The sequence below is a fragment of the Tachypleus tridentatus genome, chromosome 9 (genome assembly GCF_004210375.1).
Source record: "Tachypleus tridentatus isolate NWPU-2018 chromosome 9, ASM421037v1, whole genome shotgun sequence".
Taxonomy (NCBI): domain Eukaryota; kingdom Metazoa; phylum Arthropoda; class Merostomata; order Xiphosura; family Limulidae; genus Tachypleus; species Tachypleus tridentatus.
The window spans coordinates 109,720,424-109,741,145 of NC_134833.1; the positions used below are offsets into that span (position 1 = coordinate 109,720,424).

Here is a 20,722-nt window from a genome sequence, read left to right on the forward strand (position 1 = left end):
ATGACTAAGTTCTGGAGCTTATGCCGTTGGTTTTTGACGTGGAGATACAAAAAGATCATACTAGCTGGACCATTCTGAAAACTTCCTCTTAGCCTAAGGGCTGTATTATTTACAAGTCTATTTTAAAGGTTTTTAATTGGTAAGTTTTGCACATTGTTCTATGTTTTAGAGAACGTTTAAATTATGTGATTAAGTATTTGATTGCAGTTACTAAGGGTCAAATTAAGTTAAGAGAAAGACAGATGGCAACAGCTAAATATTAGATCTTTAATATAAATAAATTATATCTTACTGCCTTATGGCAGAGTTTTTGTTTTGCGTCAGCTTTCGTTAAGTATAATTTTGTAAGGCATGTAATCGTTATATTTTCATTGTAAGTAAAAATATAACGAAGCTTATTAATATTTCAATTTTGCTTTAAGGTCATTTCTATTAAAAATTGTGCACGGAAAACGAAGTATGTTGTTAATCTTAGGCCTGTTCAGACTATTTGTCTACCGATTATGATGGATTATTATTTATTTTAGTAAGAACACTCGCAGTTATAGTGTGACAGGATCGTCATACTAAATGACTCAAGTCATGTAAAGGCTAACGTAACAGTATTATAATTATATTTACGTTATGAAGATTGACGGAAGAAACAATAATTTATGTTTATGTAACTCATAACACAAGTATATATGTATTTATGCATAAGTAATCAAGATGTGATATTTGATAATATTAATAAAAAAGATTAGGCCTGTTGTTAATTTTTTTTCACTCTCCCTAGAATGTGAAATAACATGTGCTAATATTTTGCATTTTAACTTTTGTATACATAATGAGAGAATAGAATTTAATTTTGCAAGACTAGTGTAATTCATATTCTTAAATATAAGATTAATTTGTTTAGAGCACCTGTAGTAAATTTATAGCTACAAAACTGGAGGTGTTGATATTTGCCGTTTTTGTAAGTGAAAGTCTTGCTACTGGCATTGATGCCATGTGCTATTATTATTTAATGAAGTGATGATTGTGTTACATTTTAACTTTTAAAATCTTCTTTACCATGTTCATTAAAAATTCAAGGAAACCAGTAAGTCAAAAACGTTTTCATTAACTTAGCCTAAAGACATATAGCATTTCTTTTCAAGTTCTTGTAAAGTGTAATTTTAAACCTTTTTTTTTTAAGATAAACATTTAGTTTTTTGAAGTAATCTGTTTTCATGTGGAAACATTAAGGTTTAATACTTGTCAATGAATGAGGTTTTTTGCTCTTTTTTCCTATACCTGAATTGAAATTCAGAATCTGTGCAAAAAATAATTGATTTCAGACCAAAATGATTTATGTGTAGGTTTAAGTGCTTCAAGAGTAAAATTAAAATGCATCTTAAACTAGATTATTGGAATCCTCATTGTACTGTATGGACTTCTACACTATTTGTCATGTAAAATATTTTATCATTTGAATTTCACTTCTTAATGCATGTTACCAGCAATTGAATATGATAGCATTGATATAACTTCTTGTTAATTATGTGCAAAGATTTAAGGTGCACTGATAATACAGAATTGTAAAACAAGTATTATATTCAACAGAAATCAGTGCTATTGTTTTTCAATATCAACAACTTGTATAACCATGATCATAAATTGCGTGTTTTTGACTTTTTCATACAGATAATTTAAAGAAAAAAGGTTTTTTCCCCTTCACTGTTTTATGTAGAAACAGAGTGATTTCTTCACAATGTATGTGTAGTATATTGCTCTTTTGAAATAATACTTATAATCAACTGTGGTCAAGCATTTCCCCCTGTCTATTCAACTTTCAGAAACCAATGCTAATGTTTTTCAGTATTAACAACTTGTAAAATCATGATCACTTGAATAATAAAGACTGTTTGTTTCATACACATAATTCTTTTGGTTTATCCAATAGTTTTGTTAATATAAATAATTTTTAAGACATTATGGCTATCTGTATGTTTGCAGTTAAGTGAAGAAATCTTGTAAAATGGCTGTATATATGTTTGGTTTTATTTCATGTAAACTGCACTTTAACTTGTAAGTGGTGATAATACAAAAAACATATATTCAGCATGTGTAGTGAATGATAAAGAAAATTCTAGAATTTTTTTGAATGCCCAAATATTCTGTAGTAATTTATAATCTATGTGTTGTATTGTTATTGTTGTATTAAGGTTTTAGTTTTCTTGAAGGGTTAGTCTTGAAATAAAGTGTGCTGGATAAAAACTTTTCTGTGGTAGATAGTGAAGGCTTTTGTACCTGTAGCAGATATGTATTTGATCAGTAAATTCAAATAAAATTAGTTGATAACAAATACATGGTAAACTACTTAGGTAAAAGGAAAAAATTGGGAAAACTATTGATTGGGCATAGTTTGTAGTATTTTTTAGTGGCTTATTCCTCCATGGAAAATATAGCTTGTATAGTATTTGTAGCCTCAATGTCACAACTGCATCTATCATCCTTATATGGCCATGCTGTCAGCAAAATTAGAAACGCGTCTTTCTCAACCCCACCTAACTAAAATACCAGTTGGTCTCCTCTCCCAATGTCCTATTTTAGTATAAAGAACTGTTTTAGAAATGAATTTGCCATGTAGTAAAATCTTGTCACTGGTCTTTAATGCAGAGTCATGTGCATGTTTTGTAAGTACAGTTGTTAATAGCATCAGATAAAATGAAAACCTAAGTTGTGATACCTGCCTCTGTATATTTAGTGCATGACTTTATGTGGTCTTGTATTATGACTACCATACAAACCTATTAAGGGCAGTTTGCCAATGTGCTATGATTGGTTGGGAATAATTTCTGTGATTATAATTGGATCAATGAAATATGCATTAAAGAAATTTTTTTTAAGCCAGTGCAAAGGAGTAACATATTTATATCAGAATACGAATAGCAGTGCATTAGGGTTATCCCAGCATGAATGTACCCAATGAACATTTTCATGAATGACTTTTCATAGGTCTCAAGCTTGAGTGAAAAATTTCCCATTATTGCAAAACAGAGTGAGAAATATCTGAAAAAAAAAAGATATAACTCTTAGTTACTTGCACCTTAAATATGTATAGCATAATATCCTTTTATAATAATACTTGCGTGTGTGTTTGCTAAAAATAGTTTAAATGAATTTTGTATGTTGATAAAAAATTAAATTGAACATTTTTGCATCAGATAGTTTTAAGTAATTATAATGTTTCAGATTTTATGTTTTTTGGGTACATTTTAATACACATGTAATAGCACATACATGCAAACAAATATTAATTTGCTAGGAATACTATCAAAACTATCAGGGCAACTTACAAATGTCAACAGTATCCCAAACCTGAAAACTTCATGGTTTTGTTTCCATACTTTAAATAATAATACTAAAAGGTATGCAGTAACAGTTTTGATGAAAAACTATATCAGATATATTGAACTGATAATTTTAATTGCCAAAACATGTTTCAATGTTTCAGAACCTCTAGTTATGCAGAAAATACACCCAGAGATCTTTGATATCTTATAAAACATTATTTCCATTTGTGAAAACTTTTAATAATACTTGATTGTTCTGTAATTGCTTAGGTATACAATGTTTTGTTTACTTCTCTGAATTGTGTTACAGTACATACATGTGATGCTTTGAAGTGTTGCAGTGTACATGTTAAGCTTTTAACTAAACTAAACAAGTTTGGAGATTAAATTTTCATGTAATTTTGAGAATAGAAACTTGAAAATTTATTGGACAAAGAAATAAACTGTATAACCTAATTTATATGAAAATGTTAGAATTCAACAAAATAACTTATTGAAATCATTTTTTTTAAGTGTCATAAGTACTTTTGCCTTTTGCATCCTGCTAGTACAGCAGTAAGTCTATGGATTTACAATGCTAAAATCAAGAGTTAGATTCCCCTTGGTGGATTCAGCAGATGACCTGATGTGGCTTTGCTCTAAGAAAACACACACACACACATAACATTTTTTTTTCATATTATTTATGAATTCAACTTAGTTTTTCAGTTCCTTTTTTTGGTTACTTGCAAATAAATCTTATAAGGTCACAAAATCAAGACATGATTTTTTACATACTGAACCTTATAAATTACAAAAGCCAACCAGTAGCACAATTATTAAGCTACAAATGATTTTTTATAGGTTATTAGTTAATTTATTATCCATCATTTCTTGCTTTGAAAAGCATTTCTGACTTCCTTAATTTGGCATGAACATTTGTCATTCAATTTAGCATTACTAGTGTTTGAGGATTCTTTAACATTCTTAACATAGAAAATATTAAGCCTAGCTTTAATTTATATTTAAAACAATAACATCTTATGGCTAATTTGTTACTCATATTTGCAAAAAAAATTTAGTTGATGTTATATAACATGAAATGATACTGCATAAAAGGTTTGTATGTTTGCTTTACCACCAGATATTTATTTATATATATTATAAATATATTAAAATCACACTATGAAATTTTCCTTATTTAAAAAATGTAGTTTTATATCCTTAAATGTTTTGAAGGACACATTGCTTTGATTTTTTTTCTATTAATTTAATTTTCTTTGTCTGGTAGGCTGTTGAATTTATGACAGAGTGAGTTAGCTCCATTGTCTTTGTGATATAGGTTTAATTATAATATATTTTCTTTCTTTTGCTGACCTACCATCTAACTTGTCATGGCAATCATACCTCAGAAAATTGTTGGTGAAGGTTACTGCAGTGCTTATGTTGTGAGACTTGCAAAACTATTACCTTAGGATGTGATGTAATAGAATACAGTAAATATAAATTAAAAACTGTGATAATGTTCAGCTTATTGCAATTAGCTTTATGACTAAATCTAGTTCAGAGAAGGGGCAAATGAAAGCTTGTAAGACAGTGTTGTAATATATGTAGATTTGCTTTGTTTACACCATGATAACAAGTGTCACACTGTTTTCCCAAAGGTAATTTGTGCATTTGTAAGATATAACACAAAAATGAGAAAATGCTGAGTGTTCTGGGGTAAAAGTGATGAAAAATTATAAATGAAAGTTAGTTGTCTAACAGAATGTAGTTTATGCACTTTAGGTTTTCTTAATACAGAAAAGGCCCCAGTATATTGAAAAGTGTGTAAATATGGACTAATGTAATGATGCTTGGTTTAAGAAGCGTAAGTTTGGAAGAGAGAGTTGAATTTTTAAGCTTTTCTCTTAAGTTTAGAAGAAGTACATGTTGATTTAACAATCCAGTTTGTTATAGGCTAGCTTACTCTGACAATTGATGATCTGTTTGATTGATGAAGTGAAAAAAATAGGGAAAACAATTTGAATATTATTGGGTATTCAATTCAAGTTTTGAAAATTTAGATCCATACTTGTTCTTTGTTGTGTTACAGTTGTAGAATAGTTAACATAACATAATGTTCAGGGACAACATGTGACATTTTTGTCCATTTCTCATCCTTTAAACTAAACTAAAACTATTAAATATATTTAAAAAGAAAACTTAAAGCAGGTCCCAGTCATTCAAACAGTTATAAAGCTTTCTCTTAAACCCACTTAAATTTACTGCCTTCCCAATATCCAAGGGAAACCTATTTCAAAGGCCAACCACCTTGTTAGAAAAATAAAACTCTTTGAGCAGAAGATGATTCCTACCTTGCCAAAATTTGTGTTTGTATCCCATAATCCTACTGTTCTCACTGTTAAATATGAAAAAGATGATGCATCAACACTATCAATTCCCTTTAAAACCTTAAAACACGTAAATCAGACCTTCTCTTATTCTTCTTTTTCCAAAGAAAACAATTTCAGAAATCTTGCTTGTTCTTACATGACAACTCCTTCAACCCAGGCACCATTCTAGAAACTCTCCACTGAACCCTTTCCAACAATTTGATGTCTTTCCTAAGGTAAAGTGCCCAAGACTGAACTCAGCATTCCAAATGTGGCCTAACCAGTGACCTGTGCAATGACATGTAACCTCTTTAGACTTGTATTCAATATTTTTTAGATATAACCTAAAATTCTATTTGCCCTTCCACTAGCAGCAGCACACTACTTCGATGGCTTTAGACTAATCATCTATTACACCAAGATCACTCTATTTTATAACACTTTGTAGCTTATCCCCATCTAATTATACTTATTATTCAAATTATGTTAACCCATATACATTATTTTGCATTTATGATAATTAAAACCCAACTGCCATTTATTTGTTTCACTCACTAAATGATCTAAATAATTTTGTAAATCAGCAGCATCCTCTTCACACATTGACTATTCCTTCATCTGTGTCATTGATATGTATAAAAAAAAAGCCTGGGATTGAGCCCTGAGGTACCCCACTTGTGACATTAATTCAGTTTGACTGAACTCTATTTATAACAACCTTCTTCCATCCATCCACTCTTTTATACAATTAGCTCACTTATCCCTCACACATTTAAAGAGAATTTGTTTTATAATCCTTTTATGTGGCACCTTGTCAAATGGTTTCTGAAAAGTTTCACCCTCATCTACATAAGTAGTAATCTTTTCAGAGAATGTCAAAATATTTGTAATACAATATTTTCCTTTAGCAAAACCATGTTGAATATCCAGTAAAATTTTAAACTTTGTTAAATGATTTTGCAAAGCATTTTTTATCAGAATTTCCAAAAGTTTTCCCACAACTGAGGTAAGACCAGTGTACTTTTAATTACTGGGACAATTTTTTATCATCTGCTTACTGTTTAAGGTCTGACAAAAAATAGTAGCAAGTGACTCGCACATACTATCTTTAATGCCCTTCATAACTTTTGGAGAAATATTATATTCCCCAGGAGCTTTATCATTCTTTAAATTTACTAGTTTTTTTCTTGAAAAGCTCAGAATTAATCTAGTCATCTTGTTTAACCTTGTTTCTATCTATTAACTATTTAAGTTGAGGAATAATACACAAATTTTATTCAGTAAAACTAAATTAAAAGCAGAATTTGATAACCATCTCACAGCCATCAGATACAAGCTTCTGTTAGCACTCAAGGGTCCTTACATTTTATTTACTCTTAATATATTTAAAGAAATCCCTGCTATTAATTTTTACATTTTCAGCCAACCATTTGTCATACATCCTTTTTGATGTCCTAATTTCCTGTTTAACCAACTATATTAGAAGTTTTAATCTTCTAAGTCTCCTGCCATACCAATCACTTTACATTTCTTAAATATATGATGCTTTATTTCTTGTACTCTTTGTTAGCACTTCAGCTACTCTTTTCATTGTATAAGGAATATGTTTGTCTTGTTCCTCAACTTTCACCTTTTCAACTATATCTGTGTTAGAAATTAACAATAAATCTGAAACAGCATTATTTCTAGTAGGTTCCTTGACCAGTTAGTGAAGAAAACCAGCTTAAACAGTTTCCAAAAATTTGTCTCCCTCGTGGTGTGAACCGAGCACTTCCCATTCTGTGTATCTGAAATTAAAATCACCAATAATTATGACTTCATTAACAGTTGAAATCATAATTTTGGTGCAGAGCTTTTCAGTAATTTTATCAGTATTTCTGGTGGTTTGTAACACATTCGCACTAAAAGCTTTTTCTTTCTATACCAACTGGTAGAAATCCAAATGGATTCAATCTCCTTGCCATTGTTTTTGATATATTCAACTTCAGCAAGATGTAACTCACATTTTACATACAAAGCTAGTCTTCCCCCTCTCTTTAATACTTTCTTAGAAATTTCTGTCATCAAGATATACAATTCCCACCTATGCCCTAGAGTTGTCTGTTTTATTATACTTTTAGCATTACAATAGTAACAGTTAAGCCTATACTTGGAACTACTACTATACTTATTTCATATTCTAAATTTTCTCTGCATTTTATTTTTTTGTATTTAGATTATCCTGGCCCTCATCACTGTCTAGTTCTAGCTTGAAACTTCCCTTACAGCTGAGTTAACAGCTCTTGCAAACAAGTTAGGTTATGTCCCATTTAAGTGAAAACCATCTGTTTCATAAAGCTCACTTCTTCCATTAAACTGATCCCACATGTCCAATCATCAAATCTGGTAATACTTATATATTAACCTAAGCCTAGCATTTAGCCCTAGTGACCTACTTATCATTTCACCCCTACAGTTATTTAATGGCAATATCCTTGACACAATTAAGTTATGGCCTTTATCTATCTCTTGTAGGTATTAATTAGCTTCTCTGACCTATCATTCCATACATCATTAACCCCTACATGCACACAAAAAACTATCATTGCTAGCCATATTTATTATATCTCTTGCTTTGTCAGTTATACCCTCCACCTGTGTCCCTGGGTAGCATAATCTAACTATTTTCTCCCTATTTACCCCTACAAACTATTCTATTCACATACTTTGCAAGGAATCACCTATAACTATAACCTCCTTAAGTTTATCATTCACATTCTTCTCTAACCCCTTTGGTTTACTTTTTTTCCAGTAGTTCCTTATCTGAGTAAGCCAAGGGCTGAAATCTGTTGCTCATTAAAATAGACTCATTGCAATTAACTTCACTATTTTCAGCCTTAATAGTATTCATTTCTAACTTCTTGGAAGTCATTGTTAGCTGATGTATTCTCTGAGTGTAAAAGCTTAAGTTTCTCCAAAAGATGTTGTATGTGCCATTATACATTCTTTTAAATTTTTGTTGGAGTGTTATATAGAGGTAAAAGCTATATTTAATTATTCTGATGCTTTGATTGATTGATCCAGGATAATATAATTTCTTATTATATTGCTAATTCATGTGCCCAAAGCAGAAATCATCATTTGGAACATACAGTATTGTTTCAAAAACTTTAAACTTTATCAGTTTTGTATCTGTGTGTGCATTTTTAGGATATGGTCAAGCTAAAATACCATTAAATGACAATCTTAATAATGGTTTCTCATAAATGTTATTTATAGAAAGAAGAGTGAGAAAACAAATGAAAACACCAACATACAAATGTATGGGAAAAAAATAAGAAAAAAAAAGTTATAATGTTAAAGATAGGTTTCTGTTTTTTCCATAACATTTTCATTAATGGAAAAATGTTGTAAAAGTTTTTAAATGATTTTTTCTCATGAAATCTACATTTCACAATCATCAAACTTATTGGAAGAAGTTTATAAATGTTACTAATAGTACATAGTTCACCCTCAACTACAGTTTTGCTCTTTTTTCAGAGTCTGGTCAAGAAAGCTGACTGTTTTTCCAAAGATGATAGTCATTGATTGCATGTTTAAGAGACACACTACATTGTGTGGTACTGATGTCTGAGGGTATAGAGCGACCTTTGACCAGATTAAACAGTAAATCAAGTGATCAGGGAATAGAAACTATTTGCCAAGAAGATATATTATCTAGTGGGGAAGGCACAAGTGATATAGAAGCACACTGCCAAAATGCTGAAGATAAAACCAGCGTGGTTGCTTTACGTCCAGAACTTAGCACTGGTTTTACTAAGCTGAGGTCTTTACTTGAATCTTCTGACAGAAAAATGACTGTCAAACAGTCAGAGGTAAATGATAAGGAAGACTCGCAGTTTAAAGGGGAAAACAGCAGTACTTCTCCATCTGAAACAATTGCAAGGTAAGTACACAAAATTTGTATATACATTAAACTTTATTAGGTTTCTTAAGCACATGTGCACTTGCAACATGAAAATTAATTTGAAATATTTAAAGTATAAGTTTGTGAAAAATTCTGTATAGTTGTACCTCACATTAAAGAGTACTAATGTCAGTTATAGGTAAAACTATTTTAACTGTTTTACTGGTTTGGAGAATGTCTAAATATATCTGTCACAAAAGATGAAACTATTAAAAACAGTTTTTTTAAACATGATATTTCTATTTTTCTACATCTTGAAAATGGAACATTCTATAAAACATCTTGTATAAAGTGTAATATATGGGTTTTAGTAAGATTTGAAAAACAAAACTTAGATTTTCATTTATAATGTTATTGATTAACCTTAAATACTGGAAAGCTTTAATAAATGTGTTTTTCTAAAATGATATATCTTACATTTTTAATTTTTTTTGTATTTGAGATATTTGTATCAGTATTGATGTAAATCTTGTTAGGTAACTGAAGAATTGTATTTTGAAAGTTTTTTATGGTTGAATTTATATTCAGTGTTGTATGCAAGTTTGTTGAAGAGGATTTATTACACCCAATTAAATGTACTAATTAAACTAAATCTGTTGTTCCTGATAAAAAATGTTATTTTAATTTTTCACAGTCTAGAAATATTAAAGGTAATAATATCTCTGAATCTATTTAAATTTGAGTGAGTGAGTGAGTCTGCTTTGTCTCAAGTTTTTATCTTTAAACAACTTTATAGTTAGTAAATGTTTTATTGTATTTTTTTATTTATTTGCATTTTTTTAAATGCCTGGATTATTTAAAGTTTATATGAGCATAGTTTTAACCTTAGAGTGGACGTGTATGTTTACAAGTTGTTGAGATATTAGAGTATTTTATAATTTTGACAGCAACAAACCTTCAAAAATGAGAATGTGTGTGGTTGAAAATTTTGTGAAACTAATAAATGATGTAAAATGTGTTTTTGAAATAAAATTGATATTCTGGTAGTCATAAATTTGTGGAAATTAGATGAAGATGACATTTATGACTTGTTAACAGAAAACAAGTTGCAGTGATACATATTTGTATTTTCAGTGAACTTCAGCTTGGACCAGATTTTGGCTACTCGCAAAGATATTTTCACATTTCTGATGGAAATTTGTACAGTGTTTTTTCCCCCCTTCAAGGAAGAAGCTATGGTGTAACCCCCTCTTTTCTTCGTAAGCGAGGGTATGCAATTAGAGGTTCCCGTGGGAAAGGGAGAAGAAATCAGCGTAGAGGACTTAAATTTCACAACTTCATTCCATCTGAAAGCATCACGTCAGAGAGAGATGAAAAAACTACAGATGATGTTTGGAAGGTCCATGCGGAATGTAGACTACGAGAAGAACATGGATCAAAACAAATAATGGTGTCCCATTGGTCTCTTTCTTCTAGTAGTCCATCAGGTACAAATCCTGTTCCCTCTACTATACCTTCTAGTCTTTCCTCTTCAGATGGAGGTACTTCCGAAGAGAGTAGGGAGTTTTCTTATGAACAAAAGCCACAAGAACATTCAATGAGATTCGGAATTGGAGAAAACTTGAATAACATTTATTCTACACCAGAGCCTCAGTGCTCACCTCATTCATTGCCACTTCTCTCATGTAGTTCTAGTCATGGAACATCATCAGTTGTTGATAAAATTCTTTTTCATAAGCTGTTAAAAAAAGACTTGGAAGATTCTCAAAATTTTATTCCTGTGTATAAGGAAACATCTCTACAAAGCATGTCGAGGTGCAAAAAAAGCAGTCTTTCAGATTCTGTAGTAAATGTGTCAAATCAGAATACTCAGGGTGTGAAGAGTGATGCAAGTTACTCAGAATTAAAACCTTCAGTTGGGGAAGGTATAGGGAAGAATGTTTTTCATGAAGGCGAAGAGGAGGATGTAGTTTCTGAAAGAAAGCACAAACGTAAACCTCTTCACACAAGAAGAGTAGTTCCTTATTTCAAATATCTTTCCATGATTGAAGGTAATCAAGATGTTCCATTGGATCTCTCCTGTAAGCAAAAACCTAACTGTGATAACACATGTTTTGTAAATAACTCTAGTTCTGTCACCAGGAAATTAAATGCATTAGAAAAGCATACAACCTCTTTTTTGCCAACTTCTAGAATTCCATCTCAACATGTGGGAAACAACAAGTCATCTACTTCATTTGGAAAAATAATGCCAAATAATACCCATCTAACTTATCCATTAAGTGTTAGAAATAAAAGGATGCATGTTGGGAAAACACCTGCCTCTAGAGTTATAGAAGTAGAACTTGCAAAAGAGGAAGATGTTACCCCAACATCATTGCCTTATATTTATACAGTAGAAGATCTAGTCAATCAAACAGATTTACCTGTGATCTCTCTTCCTTCTTTATCAGATGTACAATCCAGTGACTCATTTTTAGCATCATCTCTTCATACTAGTTTATGTAACAAACCTAGTAATACAAATCAGTTAGCACATAGCATTGTAGAAATACAAGGATCACCCTGTGGTGCCTTGCCAGCAAATCAATCATCTTCATCACTGCCTTCTGGTGTGAGTAATATTTTCACATCTAGTGCCTCTTCATTCAATAATTTATTGTCTTTGCCATCTACTTCAACATCACAACCCAACACCCATTTTTTGTGTCAGGAAACAGCATTAAGGTCCAACTTTCGTCTTCCAAAAAATCCTCGAAAAGCCAGTCAGCGCACCATCATCAAACAAAAAACTGGAAGATGCTTTCCGTCAGAATGGATTCTTGGTTCAAACCAAGCAGGTCTCAGATGGTGATGCAACATTCTGTAAGTTTCGTCAGCTTCGGAAATACACAAGATATTACTTGAAAAGCTGGCATCAGCATCTTCCAGATGAAGTTCACAAGTTGTGGAAAGGTTTTCTTCCACCCAAGACTGCCTTACCCCATACAACTGTGGGCACAAGAGGTGAGCCAGCCACTGCTGTATGTACCATTAACTCTGGTAAGGATAAACAATTGGATGAAAAACAAAATCAGAGCTGACATGAGAAACATGTAGTGTATAGTAATGTGCTAACTCAATATCTTGTACTAGCAACGAATGCATAGACATTTCATTTTTAAGTGTGTAGCTATTTCTCACTAGTAGCACATGCTGTTTAAAAATGCACTTTACATTTCTTTCAGTTTTTACTCTGGACAGTATTTTATGGTTTGATCTGTGTCAAAATTCTATTTGACATGTTAGAAAGTAGAAAAAACTACCTAAATCATTTTTACTTACCTTTATTTATTTAACAGCTTTATACAGCAAACAATTATAGGATAAGCAGCAATATTGGTACCAGTTTGAAGAGAAATTAGTAACAATTGAAATTTTAATTTTTTTTCATTTCATGAACTTTTATGACATTCTTTGAATGATATATATATATATACAGTACTATAACAGATGTGAATAGTTATACTTGGAACCATTTGTTATAATAATGTATGAGAAATATTCATCTTTAACAAAAAACTTTACTTAGTGTATTAGTTAGAAATATTATCTCCTAATAGAGATGTTTTGTGGAAAATTTTTGTAATTATTTTTGTTCTTAAACTTGGATTTATTACGTATTTAATATTTCAAAACTGAAAAATATTGCTTGTCATAAGTAATTAATATTTTTTTCTTTAGTACTAGTAACATTTTCATTGAGAGATTTTGCTTTAAATAAAATTATAAGATGTAGTCAAAATTAGAATAGGAAAGCTGATTTTTCTCTATTTGTGTTATAGAGTTTTCCTTGATTGTTTCTATTGGATATATTTTTGTTCTTATAAAAATCTGTAACAAAAATAGCTTAAACCACTAACAATCACTATCCACAAGTTCTAAATTTCTACTTTATTTTACTATAATGTCATCCAGATTCACTGTTTTTGTTAACTTCATTCTCACTGATTTCTTCCTGATTTTTTTTTTTAGTATTACTTTAGGTATTTTTTTATATTATTGAAAGACACCAGTTGTGTTTGTTAGCAGCTGTGGTAAACTGAAAACTTAACACTTGCATTGCAACTTTTGACAACTGCTGAACATCCATAGAATACTTCAGACTGTTCTGAAGGTGCAGTGATGCTTTCTGACTTCCATAGAACTTTTCTGTTCTGTACTTTATGCCCAGTTTTGTATTTTGCTAAATCACTTGAAATAACTACTGAGTCCATGTTGAGGATATACACAGTAACCATTAGGATCATCTTCCAAGTCTTGACATCAGTACTTTGGGTCTGAAATGTAAGCTGCAAGTTGAACATAATGAAAGCAAAAGTCATAGCAACTGGAAACTGTCATCAAGCACTGTTCTGCTGCTGCTCATAAGAGTGATTGATTGTCTGTAATATTATTTACAGTGCTTCATCATCTTCTTGAAGGTAAATATTACTTTAGATGGTATTGGTTTATTATCATCAAGTTTTCTAATAGCCTGTGAGATTGGTTACAACAGGCTCCACAGTTCACTTGTTTATATCCAATCATGATGGCTTAATTCTTTAAAGATTGACAGAGACATCTAATGTGTTGTACACATTTTTTACATTTTTTTCAAATGTATCCTCATTTATGTGGTATTCATAGCAAAAATGTATTTACAAAAATGTGCTTTTGACAATCACTTTGAAATTTACTTGATGACTTCTGTATTGTTGCATTTTTTCAGACCTTTCAGTATAACAGTCCAGGATCCTGAAAGAAGCTTTACTTGAGACTAGTAACTAATCAATGAATAACCACTATGAATTATTTATGTTGAAGTACATGGCCATACTCTTCTAGATGATTTTTAGCCTTTCTGAAATGTTTTAAATCAATCCTTGTAATGAGGGTGGTGCCATCCAGTTTTTTCTGGAGTGTTTAGTTCTTTTTTTGAAGCAACAAACTTTTACAATCATTGACATGTTGTAATGAAGTGAGATTGCAATAATCTGAACAATAAGGTTATTACAGAAACCATATCATTAAAAGACTTTTAAAACTGATGTGTTTACTGATAAAATTTGATGGTTTATGTTTATAAAAATATTTCATACATCTTGGTAGTAATTTTTCTTTTTCAATTTATCCTTAGATGCAAACATAAAATGGGGAATAAAACTATTAGGATTACACTAACAGCATTTGTGATTTGTTCTTTCTAATCTTTTGCATATAACTGTCCATTTTGTTCCAATAGAATGACTTGCAAGTAAGAATCGACTCACACTTTGCTAAGCATCCTTACTTTTAAAGTGTTTTTTTAACAGTTTCGAAGTTTTCCCACATTTTGAGGAACAAATATGTGGCTTGCAGATTAAAGTATTGTATTACTTTTTCCTCATAATTTCAACATTTTAAATATTAAATCTACACACACACATTTTTATTATGACTAGTTGGTTGTCATATTTCCAAATTTAAAATGAACTTAGTACTGTATTCATTGAACTTTTATGAAGAAAATACTTGCACAAACAACTGTGTAATAAACTTTTAGTTTACACTGTTCTTTTAGTATACCAGCTGATGTACTTCATATATTCTGCATTTGTGTTTTGCAAATTGACTAAATGCTGCACAAGTGTGTGGAATACTCGTATATACTTTCAGCATTTAAAATAACTGATTAACAAATTGTTTCAGTGTTTATGTTCCAAGCAGTAATATATTTGATACTCCTGATTATTTTACACTGTTCTTGGAGTTTTGTTGTTCTGTTGTATTAGAATAACCCATGCAGGCACAGGTAGACCAGTTACTAGATGTGAATATGTTTTCCTGTTTTAACCATTGTCCTTTTTTACTTAAGTGTCAGCTAAGTTTAAAATATACTTAAGAGAAATGTATGTACAACCCATTTTAATAAGGATTGACATGACAACAAATCAACTAAAGTTAGAAAATATTCACACATACTTATTATTATTTAATAAACAGGGGTGTAGAATAAAATAGGCTTTAGGTAGGACATATTAAGTCTGTGTTATTTGGCTTAGCTTATTCTGTTGCACATCCTCTAATTTACCTTCTGCCATTATTATTATACATGTAAATCATTATGGAACTAGCATTTATTTCCATATGTAGTTTATGAGTACCTTTTTTGTATCAGTAAATAACATTAAATATATTTTATTTATTATTCTGTATAAAGTGCATTAAAATACATTTTAACTGAGTATTGAACCTTTGTTAAAATAATTTATATAGATGTACAAATCCAGTCAAGAGTTCTGTTCACCCACTAATATTTATAGAAAACATTTACTGTACCCATTTTGTAATATAGTGGTTAATTAGTTCCAAAGCATTACTGATTTTATTTTTAAGTTTATTATAGTTAAGTTAAAAACGTTTTGATAATTTTGTTTATTGTACATTTGGTACCCATCAAAATAAATGTGTTTAGTATTTTAAAACAAGATATTTAATTATATATTTAACTGTAGAAATAGAACTTATGAAAGTTAGTGCTTTGAAGGTGATAATTTTGCACGTCCTATTAATCACTGTAAAAATATATTTTAAAATGACAATAGAGATTTTTCATCATATCTGCAGCTTGTTGATTCATTTAGAATTGATTTAACTTGTTATGGAAAGGTGACAAACAGACTGGTTTAGTCTTAATTAAATAAAATTAAACAATGAATTACTAATTACAAAAAGAATAGTGTGTACAAATTAAATTGAACTGTGAAAATGTTTTTTTCTAGAACAGTGAAAACTAAAGCATCCTTTTGTTACATTGCTAAACTTGTTTTAAATATTTGATATATAGAATATTTTACTACAGGTATCTTCATCAAACATTTTAAGTTTTGTACATTTTTAATTTTTGTTAATGTATTTGAGAAAAATTGTAATTATGTCAAAGCCAATTCATAATTCTATCCTGAGCTTTGAAAGGTTATACTCTTATCTAGACATAAACTACCTCCCTCACAAACTGTTTTTCTTGGAGTGAATTCCCTGTTTATGTGTCTGTATATTGTGAACAGTGGGATGACATAAGATTTAAATATTTCAAGACTTAAGAACTTTAAGTATAAACTTCATATCGTAAACAGCCACTAAAAGAAGGAATTATCAGTTATTTTAATTATGTTTTGACCAGTGTTATGCATGTTTGTAAATTAGGTTTTGTGTGAGTGTTAAGGTTTTAAGGTATCCTATAAAATAGTTTTATTTTCTAGTCAGTTATTTGTGACACTGTATTACAGATCAGATAAAGTTTTACATTGTTTACTATTTATATTTTACATTGTAAACTGTGTGATTTTTTTTTTTTCCCAGTTACTGGTTGGTTGTCATTAATCTAAAATGTAATGTCTATAGGAAATTGAATGTAAGCTATGGAATTGGATAAATGTTTCACATACAATATTTATTACCATAGTTACGTCTGTTTTTTCTTGTATTTATGTGAAGTATTTCTGTACGTTTCTCGTGCAAATTTAGTTTCTCCATGTAAGACTATTTCATGCCTGTATAAAGAATACAAAATAATATTTTAGCCCCATTTCTAAGTTTTGTATTACAAAGCCTTATTTATGTGATTGTTATCATGTGCAAAGCAGCCTAATTAACATTAAGCTTAATCTGCAGTTAAACATCTTACAAGAAATTCATTCATTATTCCCACCTGTTATTTGTAGGCAAACATATAATACATAAACTCATTTATCTTGTGAAGTTTCACTTAAGTTTTGTATTTTGTGTGTTCATGATTAACAACAATCAATGTTATTTCACTTCAAACTATCTGATTTTGAATTAACTTAATTGTGTAGCAGCATCTTTTCCAGTGTGTTCATGGAATAACCTAAATCACTCAGTTACAATTAAAACTGCAACATTATTAAACATCTTGATGCTTATGATGTTTTTCAGCATTTATAGATTGTCTAAAATCACTGTCACATAAATAAAAATACATTGGATAATTTTGTTTATAATAGCTCTTATTCTTTAATCAAGGCCTGATGTCATGTTATTTTCATCATTGTAATAGATAATTGAATTTTTAATCACAGTGAATTGAATTTTAGGATTTTGTAATACTACCTGTAATTAGATAAAATTTTATTGATATTCAGTAATTTTTGATAATACAGTATTTTATTTAAAATCATTTAATTAGTTATCAATATTTAATTTATATGTTGATTTCACGTAATAATATTAACAATAAATTGTTGATTAATGACAGATTCCTAGAATAACTTTTGTATTCTGTAGTCTTGTCTATTGCTATACTTCTATTATAAATACTATGAAAAATAGGGCAAAAATGAACTTCCCTTAAAGTGAAAACAGATGTTTATTAGCATCAAAATTACATTGTTTTAATATGCTACCTTCTCATTTTGATGATATTAATTAATTTGAGTAGTACTGCTCTTGATGTGTTAAAGGTGAGTATATTTTAGCTTATACAAGATTCTTTTGATTTAAATATCTGTGTATTAACATTGCTAATGAGGTTGCAGTGCATATATAAATACTTTATTCATTACTACTGAGGTCTGTTTTCAGAAAAAACCTATATTAGTATTTATATGCATATTTTACAATACTTTATGAAGGCAATATAATATTTGATATGAGTGTCAGAGCATGTATAGACATGTGAAATAAACTATGAATTTATTATTACAGATTACAAAGACATACATATGAAATAAATTATGAATTTATTATTACAGATTACAAAGACTTGTAATAGACTTGTCTATTTTATAATGATAGCTTTATTTCCAGAAAACTATTTCAGCTGATACAAAAATGGAATGTTTGTAGAGGCATTGTTAATAATTAAACTTCTAGCATATGAGATTGTGGAATTTATTTAATCTGAACCTGAGTAAAAGTGAACACTAAAATGAGCATTATGAATAATATGTTTATGCAAACAATTATGAAAACATTCTGGAGATTTAACATGAAGTGATAGTTATTGCTAATCATTGTGGTCCTAACCATACAAAAATTTATACTTGCATTTTGTATGAACACTTAGTAGTAGTAATACTTATTTGTAACATATCTTGTATCATTAATTTTTATTTCTCACTTACTTTTAGAATATTCTTTTAATTTTGTTTATTAACCGGTGTGTATAGTAGTTGTTACATAGGAATGTTCCTTCACATATCTAGTTTGAGATTAGTGAACCTGTTATAAGGTTTTGGTACATTATATATATATATATATATATATGCATATGTGAGATTAAATATTTGTGTCCAGTATAAAATACACCATCCATTCATATTTACTGAAAATGTTATACTACACATAAAATAGTAATTATGGATTGAGCACCTTATTAAAAACAATATTAAGAAGTTTGTTATGTGTAGAGAATTGTTCTAAAAGCTTTCATCAACTAGTGTTTATTTGTTTTGTGTAGGAATTATTGTGAAAGATGTCATCAAATAATTTTGTTTTTTAATTGATGTATGTAGTAAATGGTACACTCTTGCCCTTCAACACATTTTATGAATTTATTAAAGTTTGAACTAATTTTGTTGGCTCATAAAGGTGGTTATTTAAATTTAGTAATGATATAAATGTATGAAAATATGTTTTTTAATTTCATTATGTAACATTTATTTTCAAGAATTAATGAAGAGTTTGTATCAGTTACTCGTAAGTCACTAATGATGTCCAGTTTATGCTCTAGGTACTCTTTTTATCAGTGCAAGATATATATGATGATGGTGAACTATGATTTAATAATTCTCTTGAGATACAAGTTCCATAGTACAAATTATATAAACATTAGCTCAGAGCTAATTCTGTCAAGGTTAATAAGATGATTGAGAACAGATATCGTACAATTTTGATTTGTGGTGATTTGTTGTGTGATGTTTTTAAATACATGAATGACAAACAACTAATTAGTGTGTTGTGATTAATGCTTTTCTAATTCATCTTTAATTGTTGCCATAGTGATGACATAGTTTTGAAATTTAAACATGTACAAAAGTTAACTATTTTTTCATTAAAAATGCTAAGTGTTTTGTGATAAATAAAGCACTGACTGCAGTTAACTTAGTAAAACCAGTTACTCTGTTAGAAGTTTGTAATTGACAACTATGTGTTTGAAAGTGTTAACAATTTTTGTTGTACATTTCCCACTGTTTGAATTAAACGATGTAGTTAAAACTGTATTTTAATACTCACTGACTGAAAGTATAATGTTTTAAATGTGTCATATTGCAACATACAATTTCTGAAAATGTTGTCTATATTCAACAACACTGTTTAAAAGGCCTGGCATGGCCAGGTGGTTAAGGCACTTGACTCGTAATCCGAGGGTCAGGGGTTCGAATATTCATCACACCAGACATGCTCACTCTTTCAACTGTGGAAGCGTTATAATATTAAGGTTAATCCAACTATTTGTTGGTAAAAGAGTAATCCAAGAGTTTGTGGTGGATGGTGATGACTGTCTGCATTTCCTGTAGTCTTACACTGCTAAATTAGGAATGGCTAATGCAGATGGCCCTCGTGTTGCTTTGCGCGAAACTCAAACCAACAAATAATTGTAGTCCTGATAAAATGATATTTCTCTGTGAATAAGAACATGCGCAGGAGAGAGGAAAAGATCAAAAGCACCTGATCCTCCCAGGCCCTTAACGACTAAATCCTCACAACAGTGACAGTCCAACCCTATAAGGGTATAACTAACTTCCTTTCTGCAGTACTTGTTTGTTCAATGTTTGACGCGTGTGTGATTCCTACAGAATCATATTGCAATAAAAATATATTGTTTGTTATGTTGCGGGTGTAATTTATAATTTCCTGTGAATAAATACCATGTGTACCACAAATATGGCAGAAGTTGTTTTGCAGCTAAACATCTTATTGTGATTTTAACGTCAATGGAGTCGGAAGCAATTAATCATTGTAGGAGCTCAGCCATGAAATAAAAAGGTTTTAAAAGTATATTAAAAATCGACAAATGTAAGTTAAAATAAAGTAATAATGTTTCGCCGTTTTTCATATCCAGTTTTAAGAACATTTATTTACCATGCTTAGAATGTTCAGAGAATAAACTGTTTTCATTATAAACGTTTAATGCATCGTAT

General features: G+C 29.9%; 1 protein-coding gene across 1 annotated transcript; it reads left to right on the forward strand.

The window, feature by feature from the left end:
* LOC143226029 (uncharacterized) lies at positions 1 to 20,464 on the forward strand. The gene is given in 4 exon segments (XM_076456425.1): positions 1 to 139; positions 9,191 to 9,596; positions 10,692 to 12,345; positions 12,347 to 20,464. Coding segments are annotated over 3 exon segments (2,268 nt in total). The 5' UTR covers positions 1 to 139; positions 9,191 to 9,276; the 3' UTR covers positions 12,641 to 20,464.
* Positions 20,465 to 20,722: the final 258 nt, after the last annotated feature.